The sequence below is a fragment of the Nipponia nippon genome, unplaced genomic scaffold (assembly GCF_047370975.1).
Source record: "Nipponia nippon isolate SJK-2023a ecotype South Korea unplaced genomic scaffold, ASM4737097v1 scaffold_9, whole genome shotgun sequence".
Classification (NCBI taxonomy): Eukaryota; Metazoa; Chordata; class Aves; order Pelecaniformes; family Threskiornithidae; genus Nipponia; species Nipponia nippon.
In genome coordinates this window covers 48,122,448-48,137,962 of record NW_028262413.1, presented here as the reverse complement: position 1 = coordinate 48,137,962, position 15,515 = coordinate 48,122,448, and the positions used below count along the sequence as shown (strand labels likewise).

General features: G+C 46.2%; 1 protein-coding gene across 14 annotated transcripts in view; it reads right to left on the bottom strand.

Moving 5' to 3' along the window:
* Positions 1-15,515, bottom strand: part of GLCE (glucuronic acid epimerase) — a 67,259-nt gene that overhangs the window by 16,312 nt on the left and 35,432 nt on the right. For 7 of the 14 annotated variants that reach the window (XM_087743550.1, XM_087743560.1, XM_087743548.1 and 4 more), the window contains 2 exons: positions 5,300-5,859; positions 1,380-1,625 (listed from right to left, as the gene is read on the bottom strand). In XM_087743550.1, the coding sequence (XP_087599676.1) occupies positions 1,380-1,625; positions 5,300-5,846 (793 nt within the window). In that variant the 5' untranslated portion in view covers positions 5,847-5,859. Of the gene's footprint in view, positions 1-1,379; positions 1,626-5,299; positions 5,860-11,676; positions 11,833-12,447; positions 12,551-14,803; positions 14,896-14,986; positions 15,153-15,515 lie in introns of those variants that run through there. The other 7 variants (XM_087743556.1, XM_087743554.1, XM_087743555.1 and 4 more) reach the window with 6 other exon arrangements.

The window sequence follows — 15,515 nt, the reverse complement described above, 5'->3', positions numbered from 1 at the left end:
TCACATCACAACCGTTTCCACATCTTGTGCTGCAAGGTGCTATTGTACAGGACCTATTATTTTGACTGAATGTGATGTTTTCCAACCTTTTACAGTAAAAGCTTCACTCCTTTGAGTTTTGGAGATCGGCATCTGCTTTGGGAGAGGAAACCGAGCGCTTTGTTCCACAACGTTTTGCTCCTATGAAAAATCTAATTAAAAAACCCCACTCGCAATTCCTGTCAAGTAAGTTTTATGGTTCCTTGGAAATAAACGCTTGTGTGATAACGAAGTGAATTATAACAGAAGGGGAAAAAAAGAGTTTTAAGAAGCAAAGGAGAGAACTAAAGGCTGCCCGTTGTTTGCACTGCCTTAAGCGCCTATAAATCCATTACTTAAGGCCATCTAAGATGAGTGGATGCATACCGTGGCCTTCAAGCCCCACAGATTACTCTGCCATCAATAAAGGATGAGGACTGAATACCTAACAGATCTTTTAGCCTTTCCTCTCCCCGTATTTATCTACTACAAAGACACAAGAGTGTTCGACGATTTTTTCCCTAGAGACCCGGGCCTAAGGTGCCAACTGAAAATTACTTCATTGTCTTTTTAAGTAATGGACTCGTTAATTCTAATGGCTATTGATTGAGGAAAAATACATTACATCCTTATTAACGAGCCTGTCCTAGCACAAAGGAAACTCTTGCATGAAATAATGAATTTCCCTGCTAAGTACAAAACAGAACACAGTAAATTGAAGAGACGGCAACAAAATGCATCTTGCACGTCTGCAGGTGAAGGAGAGCGCCCGTATGCAGCCCCAGATCTTCACCATCCTCCCCGAGTCCCCTGCAGCTGCTCCCTCTTGCTCTCTTGTTTCAGGCAACTTGGGTTAGCCAGAAATAAGATCTCCAATTTTGCAAAAATAGTTGCATCCCAATGAAGAGAGAGATCCCGGGTCCAACCGGAGAGCTGCACGTGCTATGCTTGCTCCAGGCTGAAAATAGACCTTATCTGTCATCTGTCAACATCTGCTTATCACACGTCAGTGCTATTTCCCAGGCTTCACAACTGGTTCTTTTTTTTTTTTGCTTCTATTTTGAGACAGAAGCTGAAAGGCTCAGGAAACGTGACTGTAGCTTCTCATTGCCCTCCACGCATACATCCACCCATTTTTTCAGGAAAATAGTGTTGAAAAAGCAGTGATGGAGAGAAAACAGAAGAAAAGAAAAACTCCAGAGGTACAGAAACGAGATGACATTCTCAGGCGAGATCTTAAGGATGGGAAGTCACGCAGGAGAAATGAAAATACGTTAATACTAGCAAGTTAAAGCTCCTCTGACACCATCTGTGCAAATTAACGGACGTGGCTTAGCTGCCACGCATTTAGGACAACCCACCTGGAGCGACAAACTGTTTGACGCTAGTGAACTTGGCTTTATCAGACACCGTGGACAGAGAACAGCCTTTCGGCACCGTCCAGTCCACGGACCTGCTGGTTTTGTCCTTCTCTTCAGCCGTTTCGTACACCTCGATGTGGGGTGGTTTCTCCGTCAGGTTTTTACTGTAGTGACTTAACCCGTACTGTGCAATCTGGATGGGGTAGAAATAGCCTTGAGGTCCCCACTGCGTGGACAACGGCACACCTACGAGAGGGGAAGAACATGAGGATTTTACTGGCACATTTTCAGAAAAACAGTGTTTGCAGCCCTGCACGCGCCTCCTCCTTGCCCCATCACTCCTTTGCTTCTGCCAGATGATATTTCTAGGCTTCACCATTAGTGAGCCTTGAGGAAAGTCCTGGTCGAGGAGTGAATTGCTCCCATTTACACTGAGACCCGTGACGAGTCAAAACTAAGCAGATTTGAGTGGCAAAGTCCTTATCACGGTCTTCCATACATTCTCATTTAATTGTTTACTGAAGCATCATGCTTATTTTAAAATGCATTTAAAATGCCCTAACAGATTTCCCCCCACCCCCACCCCAGAGACCACTAAAGCTCCAAACGATGTTACAACTAACGCAATCCCTTTAACGCCACATAAATCTTTGCAACTTTAGCGTATATGTTATTACTAGATTTTGGTAAGAGTTATTTGATGCTAAAAGAGCAATTTACCCAGCATCTACAAATCTGCTCCAATTACCTTGGCTCCCCTAAGAGTATTACAAGCGCAGTCTGAAGCGATGCCTGCGGAAAGCAGCCTCGCTCTCCGTGCAATACCAGCAGAATACGCCCCAGTTCTTCCACCCAAAGCTGTCCCTTGTCTTCAGAGCTACTGCTCCAGCCCAGCCGTCCCTGGCATTAACCCTCCACACACGACTCCCCATCCCAAAAGCTGGCAGCCTTGCAGGGGAGCACACTTCATTTTGGGTTAGGGTGATTTTAGATTTAAAAGTCCGCACTGACCAGAAGAACCCCCCGGAGCACCACCTCTTTAGAGGATTCAAGGCAGGAAGATCACAGCGAACATCATCTGCAGCCCGATGGATTGGATTTCACAGGGAAAACTCGTTGTATGAGCTCAGACAATGTCACACAGCCGTGCTCGATATAAAACTTCCACCCTCCGTTAACGATCGTTAGCAGAGATCATACCCTGCCGAGCTCCAGGCTCTCCTCTGCCTGCCCTTCACCAGCTCCCAGGCGCCGCAGCCTCCAGTTTTGGGTGGAAAAACCCTTGCAACCATAAACTGCCTACCGCATCGCCGGCTGCGTGGGAAACGGCAACAAACTGTGCGGAGGAGACTTATTCATACACGTACCTCCGTAAGCCAGCAAACACGCCATACTTAAGATACAGATAAAAACAGGATTCTCCTGACGTCCTGGATTTTATTTGGAACAAATTCCCAACCTCTAAATATGAATCCAAAGCGGGAATATATCATTGTGACCCTCTGGCAGTATTGTAAACCTTTGCACGCACGTAAGAAAAGAAAAAAGAAGATGAAAATAAGCAAATTGGCTTTTGCACCATTTCCCTCCGTTTGCAACGTCAAGCTCAGAAACCAATTTCTTCTGAAATCTGGTACAATGAAAAGATTACTTAAAGTAAATGTAAAAAGATACATTTTCATATATATTCTGGTGCTTTGTGTTACTAATAAATATTACAGATGGAGATGTAATGGCTTACTGCTGCCTAAAGAGAAAACCATCACGGGAAATATTTAAATACCACGTATTATCTCAACTCCTGCAAGCCAGCTCGCCTATTAATGCTAAACATTTTCAGTTAAGGGTGCATTCATTGAGACTGAAAGATGCAAAAAAAGAAATCTGCTAGAAGAGCTTTCCTTGAAATTTATACAAGATGACAAGATGAAATTCCCCAGGTCACAGGACATAACAACACATTAACCTTGCAGAAAGAGAGAAGGGGAAAATATAGCACGATTTTTTTTTTTTCATCGCGCAGCAACATGAGAATCTCTAGGGCTGCAATGATGCAAGGCAAGAGCCTAAAACCGTCTGAGAACGTATTTTAATATTAAAACCCCTTCCCTACAAACTACAACTATTTCTCTTTTCCGACCTTTTTGCTGGATGCCAATAACTCTATTGCCTTTACAAAACCCAGGCTCTGGCGCCACGTTTCACAATGATAGGCCTCAAATCACAGGCTGCGAAAAAGCAACGTTTATAGATAAATAACCACGTTGTCGAGCATTAAGCTCGCTGGTCTCTCGAGGTTTAAGTAGAGAGCAGCTACGCGCAGCACCTCACGTGCGCGTCTGGCAAGGCAAGAGGCTGCCAAATCTGTCCGGGTTCTCGATTAGGTCTTACTGAATTTCAGCTTTTTGCTGAAAAACGTCACAAGAACCGCGGAGTCCAGCTGCAAGGGGCACCTCGCACATCTTCCACGTTTCATACAAAAACTGGTGGGGCTCCAAGACCCAGGTCCAAGCCCACCCCTCGACAACAAAAGCAGCACCCATGGCTATTATTCGTATTCACAAGCTGTATTTAATCAGCAATTAGAAAGAAAAGCCATCTCCTCAGCCTCTCGCAGCAGATGTAAAGCCCGAGCAGGGCAATGCTCACACGTAGTGGATGTGTAGTCACCAGGATGCATTTGCACCTCTGGGAGAGCCCCGAGTCTCAAAGCCCTGTTCCCCTTCCTTGGCAGATGTAACGAGGATGAGAGTTAAAAAAGTAATAAAGATGTGAGTAACCTTAAAAAAACCAAACAACTGACATACCCTATGCATTTGCTCACGCGAATCTTTTACAGACAAATTAATTGCAGGACACGCCAGCTTTCTGCAGTGACCGTATCATGAGAAGAGCTCATATCAACACAGCAGAGCATCACCGATCAGTGAGATGCATGAAAATTAATGTGTTTTATTAAGTAAAAGTTGGTCTTTAATTTATGAGGAGTCACAGTGTCACATTGCATAATAGTTTTATAAAGTCATTAATTTTTTAATATGAAACCTGACAAGAATTTTCTGCGATCAAATCTTTTCCGAGATGCGGGAAGACCTTGCGTCGGAATTACCGATTGCACGGTTTAGCAAAAGTGCAAATTGGAAAGGTTTTACTGTATATTAATTTTATCCAGGGACGCTTCGATGGCTGGAGAGCTTTTTGACCCTGCAGCAGTTCTCCAAAACCTCCTCGCCTTGCTGCGGGCAGCAGCACCTTTCCAGCTTTGGCAAGAGCTAATCCCACGCTGCTGAGCGAGACCCTCCCCGCTTGCTCTGGAGCAGCCCAGCGGCGAAGGTTCGACTGCTGTGTCTCCAGCACCGCCCCAGCAATGCAAGGAGATGGGATATTGTTAAACCTGAAGACAAAACCCCAAATATTAATCTGCCTGTGAGCGGCCAGGCTGTTCCGCAGGTGCTGGCAGCGCTGTTTGGCTCAGAGCATGGGGCTGTACCTGTGCCTGTGAGGAAGCAGGAGCCTCCTCAGACAGCAGGGCCAGGCTTTTTTATTTAATTTTAGATTTTAAAATAATTGTGGCTCCCTGACAGATACGACAAGTGTCAAAAACAATGCCAAAACCTGACAGCAGTACCATAAGAGACGCATCCTGGCACCTCTGGAGTTTGCTGCAATCAGTAAAACTGGAGACCACAGACCCATAGAACAGTTTGGGTTGGAAGGGACCTTTAAATGTCACCTAGTCCAACCCCCAGGATGCAGGATGGGAAAACTTGTCATGAAGCGGAGACCACACACGATTTCTCAAAGTTTTTTTCACCGAGACTATCATGACAAAATTCAGATCACTTTGCATCTCAAATGATGGCGGCAAATTTTAAAAAGCATTTCAACTATTAAAAAAAAATAAAATACTCGACACAAACCTTCAACGCCACTTATGCACTTCACTCTGTCTCGAACCTCTACGTTGTAGCCCTCGAAGGACATGAAGACCCCGTCGGGGTGGTAAGGTGCTCGCTGTGTGTATACTTTGGAGTAGCTATGAGAGAATTCAAACCTGTCATAACCATCGTACTGAGCAATTTTCCCATAAACCTCAAAGTATTTCTCTACCCAGCTGAACGGCAGGAAGACCTCGTTGCCTTCCCTCCTCCCTTTAACGGTGTGCTCGTCATTGATCAGACAGTCAATCTCCTCATACTTCAGCCCCGGGGCTTTGTTGCCGTTGAAGCTCCCTGCGACGGGGGGAGCCTTCTGCTGCTCCTGGGGCGATGCCTCCTCGCTCTGCTGCCGGGCCGGGTCGCTCTCGGAGGCGGCGGCGGCTCGGCGTTCGAGGCCGGCGAGGCTGCGGGGGAACGGGCCGGCCCTGTCGGAGGAGCATCGGTTCCAGAGCAGCACCGTCACCAGGGTGAAGAGGGCGCAGATGATGATCAGAGTCTTGTAGTTGACCCGAGCTGCCAAGCAACGCATATTCACACCATACCTGCAAAACAGAGAGGGGAGAGCTTTTTACGGGGGGGTGCTTCCAGCCGGAGCTGTTGGTTCTGCTGATGCAGAGCCCCGGTAGAGCCTGTCCGGCGGGAGCATCGCCACGTGCACGCCACGACGGCGTTGGGTGGGAAGGGGACAGATGGAGGCACCTAGAAGAGAATTTGGGTTTTTCCAGCTCTCCATAAGCAACGAGATCAAACGTACCAAGTCGTGATTCACCTCCCGGCTGCAACAACGTTGTTTCACCAAATGCAAAGGACGCAAAGAAACTGCGGCAATCGCAGGGCAAATGCTTCTAAACAAAAAGCTGGACGTTAACGAGATGCTCAGCAACCACCGGGAATCAACAAACAAGCTCTCACCGGCCTCGGCGCACAGGAGGAAGAGAAATCCTCAGCAGAATATAACCACCACCTACTCAGCACCGTGAAAGAGGGATTTCCAACAAAACAGCCCTACGATCAAAACCTGAAGCCTAGAAATAGCCGTAGTTCACACAGCTGAAATCACCGAGATATCTACTAAAAACAGATGGCTCTTTTTGCCTTTTTTTTTTTCAAAGCACAAACTATAAACATTTTTCTGAGATGAAAACTCAACACTCGAGGCTGGATCGATTCTTGACGTTACCACATCTCAAATGCACTTTTAAAGCAATACCGTGTACGAGGAGGAGCAAGCGGGCTGGTAACGGAGGACTTTACAGCCAGAGCCGAGGCGGGGATGGTGCCAGTGGCCCCGAGCCAGGAGCCAAAGCGAAAGAGGGACTGGGAAAGGACGGGACCGTCCCTGGGGACGGGACCTCCACGGACGCGCTCGGGGGCTCACGTGTCCTGGTCCCCCAGGAGAAGGCAGAAAGTATGTAAACCCTCGCTCGGGATTTTCTTTCTTTTTTTTTTTTTCCTGCAAGATGAACCTCCTGCTGCGTGAAGCGTGCTCCACCACCACCGTTACAGCCCCGGAGAGGAGCAAGGCTGAGCAGCGCGGGAATAAATCCAGAAGTTGAAGTGATTTAAGCACGTTTGCTCAGAAGACCCTACTTTTGCTGAGGAATGAAGTCCTTCAAACGACATGCGTGTTTTTCAAATGCACAGGAATATTTAAGATACACTTCATAAAATCCCTATTAAACAGAAGTTTAATTTCGCCTCCCTACTAAGCCGCAGCGTCAGAGCCGCTGAGTTAAGTTTTAAAGCCTTTGCTTAATTGCAGCCCCATCGGACATCCCTGGGGCCGCTGGGCAGCGGAGCCGGGACGGTCCCGCAGCGCTGGTGATTTCCACAAGATGCTCCAGAAACGGCTGCAGATATTGGCGATATTCTGCTGATAGGCAGCAGTTAACCATACAGCAATTAAAAGGAGTTTCACCTCGAGTTCCACCCCCCTGCTTTTTAAATGGAAATTATCTCCCGCCAGTTTTATGCTTCCATACTGTAAGCACCATCTGGTCACTTAAAACTGGACTTTAAAAGATAAGTGTCTTATTTTCTGAAAGCCCAGTTTACTACAAGCCTTCAGAGAACATAAATTTATATATAATTGTATTTTTATGGAAATGCTGGCATAAGAATAAATCCAATTTTCTGCATCAGCAGATAATTTTTAGTGATGATGCTTTCAGGATGACCTCAACAAATACGCCCTGCTCTTTTTACCCAAAGGGATAATTCAGTTTTAAATAGGGAATGACATTTCTGACACACTTCACCCCTACCTATAAAACTCAAAATTAATTAAGCCATCTGGATTACCAGGGGTTGGTGAGAGAAGGAAGGGAAAACACCATCACCGCACGTTTTACATCCCTGTGACCCCATGCCCGTTACTCCATGGGTTTAAACAGACTCCATAGCTGCAAAAAGGTCCTGGCTATGCCATTATACGCAGTTTTTATTTTATTTTGGTTCTGCTGCCTTGGACAGTAAAGAATTTGGAGCAGCACAAAGCGTTTCCTACGCTCGCCTTGCAGCTCCCGGGAAGAGGAGGAGATGCTGCAGGTCCAGTCCGGCCGCATCCGCAGCTTCCTGGCCACGCTGCTGAAATATTTAGTTTTCATGAACTATAAATGAACTGAAGAGGACTCGGAAAGAAAAGCCGAGTATTTTCAGAGAACCATCGCATTAACTCTCACCAGTCACCGAAAAAAAAATCTAGAAATATCAGCGCAGGAGAGAGACTTATTACATGTTAAATGGATAGATGGATTTTTATTCAAGTGCAGGAAAAAAGAATTCAGAATTTCAACAGTAGAACGAAGTCATTTAAACCCACAAAGGGACTGCGTTAAATTGGTTTATTCCCTTGCTGCTCTTATGAAAAGGATTTCATCATACCATACTTAAGAGTTACACGGGGAAGTAGTTTTAAGGTAGGAAGCGATATAGCCACGAGGCCCACGTTTGTTTTCTCCCCGTTTTGCAGGATGGCCTACCCAGCCCCTCCAGGCCTGCGCACCGAAACATCTCCCACCGAAATCTGAAGGCACAGGGTGTTTATCGTAAAAGTCGATCCCTAACCCTCAAGAATACCGGAGCTACAGGTTTTACAGGGCAAATAATTCTCAGAAGTCTGGCTAAAACTCCTTTAAATCTTACGCCCGATTACTACTGCGAGCTGCAGAAACGGCTGCAGCCGAGCGATGCAGGGCTGTTACTTACAGCTGGGACCGACAGCGACAACGCAAATAATCCATAAATTGATATTTGTTTAGCTTTACGCCGTTCACGCTTACGTAGTTGCTGTACAAATCATTATATAAATTCTAATTAAAATGCAATGAAATGGCATTTCTTACAGAGTGAACAACTAGTTTCAAATGCATCAGGGGTGCAATTAGAGAAACTCGTTTGCCCAATTCAAGTGAGGTGTCAAGGCTTCTGAAACACTGTTTTTAATATAAAGAACAACTGGGTTAAATAAAAATAAAAGCTTGCTACCACTGCTTTATTAATGATGCCTGGAAAGAGGACAAACCTTGGTACTCCATGCTGTGAATCGGGAGCCCGCGGTCCCGGCTGTGTATCTGACAGTGACAGAGTCAGTTCTGGTACTCAGTTCTTACATAAACCCAGGTTATTCGCATTCCAAAAATACATCTCTCTCTCTCTCTCTCTCTCTTACTAAGTCTCTTATAAGACAGGTTTTTTGATCTGCAAAACTCTGTTGAATATATTAAAAGTAAGAAGTCCTCTGAAGTCCGGACTATTGCCAGGTTTCTGTGTACTCGAGGGGAAAATTATATATATATTCCTCTGTGTGTATATATACACACACACATTCTTTTTCAATGAGTAATGATTTGACCATTTCCTTTCGATCAACGCCAGCATCAGCCCGAACAGTAATTCCCCAGCTCATCGCTCCCGTTCCAGGTGTGGGAATTAACTGGAGAACTACCATGATATTTAGCACGCCTTTGGTTTTGCAAGCACCGTTAAAATATACCTATTCCACTAACCCATTCCAGTTTTGTTAAGATATCTCAGTGGGAGTTACACAGCAGTGTTAGTCTGGAAATGTTAAATTCCAGCAGATGCTCTAGCACATCCTCCTCTGTTAGAGATAAATTTTCCATTGCAGCAAATGAGGAGACTGATGCAACATTTCCAGGCACAGACGCGTCCACCGAATCCTTCTGACTTTTCTGTAGTGCTATTTATACTCACGCTACCTGCATCTACCAAAGATCTTAAGCTGAACCTAATTTTAACTGAACGTCAGAGCCTTTTCTCGAACTCATCTGACCACCGACATTTCGTTAACTTCTGTCCTTCAGTTTTATTTTTTAGAAGTTTATATTATCAACATTAAAGTATCCTTTGGCATTTTATATAATGCATTTTATGTAATGTAACAACGATTGTATTTACTGTCAAAAACCAGTAAGAGGACTCTTTCTTTTTGAAAACCCCGAGACGACAGAGCAAACTTTCAAGCACAGGAACGAAAATGCCTCTCCTCCACCATCATAAAACACCAAACATCCAGGATCCAGGACAGCCCTTGTATTAATCTGAACAATTCTGGAAGAAAAAAGGGAAAGCAAGAGGAAGAATAAAATCTAGAAACAGAAGAATAGTAGCTTCTCTAGTAAACCCTACAAAAAGGTGAAGCAAAGAAGCCATGGTTCCTCAGAAAAGCAAGATCTCTGCAGCCTCCGGGTAACTTGTGAGGTTTTTGTTGAAGGGCTTTTTCCTGAAAGATCAGCCGTTCCCGACTGAAGCGGTTTTAACAGGTCTCTGCTTTCACGTTGTCCTCCCAGCCCCAAAAAGCAGCGCTGCCGTTGGATCCTCGTCATTTGTAGCTTACTTTAGTGCGAGCAGGAATAGGTTTGATCTCCTGTGCTCCTTCACGAGTGCCGTGGTGATGGACACATTTAAGACAAATTCATTTCCATACTGTATTTTCAAACCAGAGATAAAATAATTCACTTATAATTCCTGTTGTATAGTTTGCCTTTTCACGGCCCTTATGCAAGAGCAAAATGCAATTTCTTTTCCTGCTGAAAGCTCATAAAACCAGCAACAGAACCACTGGACATGCTTCATGGGAGAGCAGCGTGTGATGGGCAGGCGGAGAAGAGGACGAGCACCACGTCCCAGGCAGAAACACTCGGCACAGGAACCGTCGCGGTGCTTCACTCGTCATTGCTTAGCTTCAAAGCCAGGACGAACACAGGAGGCTCCTCTCCTGGATATAACCATCGATTTAGGCCATTTGTAAATCCAGCAGGCAATGCTGCAGTCGTTTTGCGCACAGTTGTGTGTGTAAGCGATGCTCTCCAGCACGGGAAGACCTCGGGGTATTTTCTCGGTGGGAAGATGCAGCTCCCTGGGCACAGAAGCACTGCCTGCACCTCCCGGGAGAGGGGAAAGGGAGGACGCACTCCGAAAAGCACTCCTGCTTTCCCAGCCGCAATCGCCGTGATGTGGTGAATTCATTTGAAACCAGGTGGCGTGGAAGCGGGTAACCTGCAGCAATCCTCGGACTCACCTTCCCAAGCTTGCTTCAGAAAGTGAGATTTCGTTTCTGCAGAGGGGCGAGATTTCGTTTCTGCAGAGGGGCGAGATTTCGTTTCTGCAGAGGGGCGAGATTTCGGCGCTGCTGCTGTCCATCTGCCCATGAGAGCATTTTGTCTCCAGCGCTTGTGCAGGTCCCCACAGGGTCTGGGCTTCCACAACCTGAACACGTTCCAGGTGGAGGGGGAAGACTGCTGCCAGGAGGACCCTGAAGCCGCAGCACCGTCCTGCTGCCCAGAGCCTCCCCGGCGCCCTTCCAAAAACCCACATCTTCAGGCGGTCCTCAAGTCTCACTGGCATCCACAGCTAAAAAAAATACGATTAAAACAGCGTCGCGTGCTGACACTGGACACAGCACTTCGCGTAAGGGCTGCAGCATTTTACCCAGGCGAGAGGTGAGAATGATTTAAAGCTTTCTCACAGCTCCCAAAGGTCCCGTCCGTGCAGGTTACCGGTGACGCTGCGGTGACAGGGACAGCAGGACAAATGCAGACAGGAATATGGCTGCTGGCCATGTGCTTTTATTTGTTTTTAACCATTATGCCCATCTCACCTGGGCAACACGGATAGAAGCTGCCCTTTCAGATAAGCCTGCGATACAAGCTGCCGGTGGCTACTTCGGTGCTGTCATTTTTTTTTGCTCACGTTGGATGGATTAGCTTTTAATAAACCAGATGAATGACTCTCCAACCAACAGAGATGACTCGCATTTAACTGGAATTAAAAGCCTAGAGGATGCATCCCGTGCAGCAAAAGCCCAACTTCCCCGGCTCTGCAACCACCCTACTCACCCGAGCAAAGAGCACAAAGTGTTTTGAGCTGGTTAAAAATCCTGGACGTCTTCCTGAACAAATAACTGAGTAAGGACTCCAGAAACCTCGTCACAAAGCGCACTCCCCAAGAACACGTCGGTTGGCAGCAAGTTAAAGCATTCGCATTTAAATTCTCTGCGTTTAAACAATAATCAAAAGTAAGTTGCCTGCTGCGTCTCGGAGGTCTCCGAATAGCCTAACACACCAGCTCCGTGTTTGCTCAGTAGGAAGACAGACAGTATTTTTACTTAAGACCAGGGATTTCTGCTGAATAGCGATAAGCTACCTATTTACTTTGAAGCCTCTATGCCAGACTAAGCTATTTAGTACAGAGGGAAAAAAAAAAAACCCTGAGCAGTGACTGCCAATTTGAGATACGTTAAATTCAATATTTAAAGAAAAGATACACCGCGCAATTTAACAAAATAAAGCAACAAGACTAGAACTTCAGTATATACCCAGACCTAAAAGTTGTACTCGGTTACACACAAAGCTCAGGCAGAATTTTTTCCCCGTTTCCTGTTTATTACACACAGCAAAACACTATTTAGGCTGGTCATCACGATGTTACAGAGTAGAGAAAAAAAAGAACTCGGGAATTGTTTGCAATAACTGTGGAAAATTCTTTCTGATAATTGTAATGACATCAGAATTTCAGATCTTTTGCCAACGCTTACTTATGCCTTATAACGTGATATTTAGGAATCATCGAACTTCCTGACAGCTCCGCGTTTCCCAAACGTGTTTTACCTGAGTCCTCAATCTGCTCCTTGGACTTCCTATCATCTGCTTCATTATGCATTTGCTTCCCCGCTCCGCATACAAACTAGCACCGTTCTGCAAAACGCTGGACCTGGAGGTGTTACGCATTGAGGAAAACCATTAAAAATATTCTGGCAATACGTACAATTTATCAGAGTGCTAACCTGGGCAAGCTGGTTTCAACAGACAAGCCTAGCTTCTAATATTTTATTTATACTTGATTTGCACAGAGCTTGTATTCAGTTAGTATTTTAATATGTAGCGCATTGTCAAGATTGCTTGTTTTTCCTTAAGTGCTCGGAAATTACAAGACTGTACAAACAGAAACGAATGTACCTACCACAACTGAATCTAGATTACCAGCCTCTCCGCTGGCTCTGTAGCACAGATTTACTGTCTAATCCTCACTGCTTCCAGTGCTCCATCTGTGGATGATTAGACAGAGAGGACCTAAAATATAAAGTGAAGCAGCCATATCCAGCAGCTTATCCGAGTTTTCCAGTCCAATTAGAGCCTAATATGGTTTTATTTGTATCAACACATCTATTACTAAGCATCAGCGAAGTCTGTGGCTATATAATAGTTCATTCAAAAAGTCAAAGTACTTTGCTGTGGACACTGATGTTATCGTTTCTTATTAGAAACTGAGCTTTGCGTCTAATTTTAGCATCGGGCGCATTCAGTGCTGGCATCCATGCGGCCACACAATTTGCAAGGCTTTCAGAAAGGTTTAGCTGCTGCCTTCAGACACGCGGGGAGCGACTGCAGCCCACCCTCGCCCCGCTCGCCCGCGGGACAGCCGTCTTCTCCTGCCCTCCGGACAGACGTACGTTTCTCTGCAGGCAAGACAGTTAACACCAGTTACAGCAGACTATTTCCCCACACAAGAGGAGGATTTTAGTGACACACAGGCCTTTGACTGCCGTGCAATCAGGAGCGTTTTATGATCCAAAATTGGAAAAAAAAAAATCGTAAAATTGGAAAACACTTGCACATTGCATTGCAATGAAGTGGCCAAGTTGCTTGAAGACTCGACAAGGCCCTGGATAACCTAGCCTAAGCCCTGCTTTCAACAGGAGATGGGGCTAGATGATCTCCAGATATCCCCTGCAACCGCGACTCTGCTAGGAGCCCACAAGAAGAGGCACAGCTCCGGGAAGGCACGGTGATGTAGCCAACAGAAAACACAAGATGCGGTTATATTGGTCCTACAAAGCAAGCACTGGTCGTCTTTCTCGACTCCTGCATACGCTGCACACTTTGAGAAGCATTCAGCAGCCTGCATTAATTTTTAAAAAAATCTAGTATAGCTCCAAGCGTAACTGTATTCTAAACTAAATAGAAAAAAATATTTTTCCTAAGATGCTAGGAGGGTGTTCCCTTGGCCTGCACTGCAAACGATGGGTTTATCCCTATTTCTGTGCACAACTGCTCAGCCCATACGCATTCGGACCAGCTGCCCGCTCCCAGCCATGGCCAAGGTGCTCGGCACCGAAGAGGCTATCAAGGTGCCTTTGCTTCTCTAGTAAATCTAGCACAGAATATCACTACAAAACTTTAAAGATGAAGTTATTTGTATATCATACTTCTATGCCATATCAGGAAAACCAGTTAGTAGGGACCGCTGCTGTAATTACGAGCCCATTTATTGTACAGTCTAACAAATCTACTTGCTTTCCAGATGGATTAAGCTATTAAACCCCTCACTAATGGCACGAACAATAACTCCAAAATCTAGCTGCTGCTTACAGAGGCATTACGCTGCCTCCTTCCAAGCTATCAAGTATTATATTGTTACTACACAGGTTAATGAAGCAAAAGATGAAACCATTTCATCACTCTCCCTTACATTTAGGCTTAGAAAGCAATGCCCGAGCAAGTCTCAAGATAGCAGCATTACGGGCTGTAACAAGACTCTCAGGAGGAGCCTTGCAATGTTTTTTCAGGGAGCTGGGCTCTGTCGTCAGGCGGGAACGGAGAGCCCACCGCATCGCTGGCTTTGCAGCACCCCCGTCCCCTTCCGTAGCAGTACTCCAGCCTCTCTGGGATGCCGCTGTTACCTCATTCAGCTCAAACTGCTTTTCAGTTAGCTATACCTTTCTGACAGCATATCCGACCGCCGAGGAAACGCCAGCTGGGAGGGGAACAGGGCAGCGTACGCAGCCATCGTCTCAGGCTGCTGCGGGGATCGGGTCGGGGGCTGAGGAGCTCCCACCGAACAACCCCAGCGACCCGGCTGAGGTTTAGCAACTTTAAGCAGTAACTGAACTGTCAGTTCTGCTTTACAGCGATCCTGGGACCTACGGGGAAAAATACCTGCAGCTGCCAATTGTGTTTAACTTACAGGAGCTAGCAGAGGTATAGGCTCTGCTTGCACTGCCAGGCACAGGCGTTAGAGCTGCCAGTTTTTCTGCTCAGCAACACGTTATTGCCTTCCTAGAAGAATGTAAAATGCGTCATTCCAACTATTTGTCGTCGTAAAGTAAAAACACAACAACAAAACAAACAGGGGAAGCCCCTTACTTACACCTTTTTCTTTAGAGCACTGCTTGGTGAGATGTGATGATCAGGAAAGGTCTCACTGTGGGTTAATCATTCAGAGCAAGCAAAAACCATCCAAATAAGGCAGCATTCGGTACTTTGTGGACACAGACACATCATCTACTCCATCCCACCGTGCAACCTGGCTGGCAAGAACAAGCAATTGGATCGTTTTGCTCCTCTGGATCATTAGTAACTTCCTCATAACGAGGCATCTGATCGCAGCCCTGAAGAAGAAAGAGCAAACTTCACACCAAGAAAGCACGAGCGAGCACCCGTCCTTCCTCACTCCTCGCTCTCCCCAGGCTCCCAGCTCACCCCCCGCAGTGGCTGGCGGGTCCCCGGGCGCCGGGCACCCAGGGGTGATGCTTCAGCCCCCCCATCCAAGACGGGCAGCACGGGGGCACCAGGGAGGACAGCAAGCCAGCTCGCACACGAAGCATCCAAACTACTCAAACCCTCAGCTGCAATGACTACAAGCAAACCGAAAGGTTCACAAGAGTGTAATTTGACCA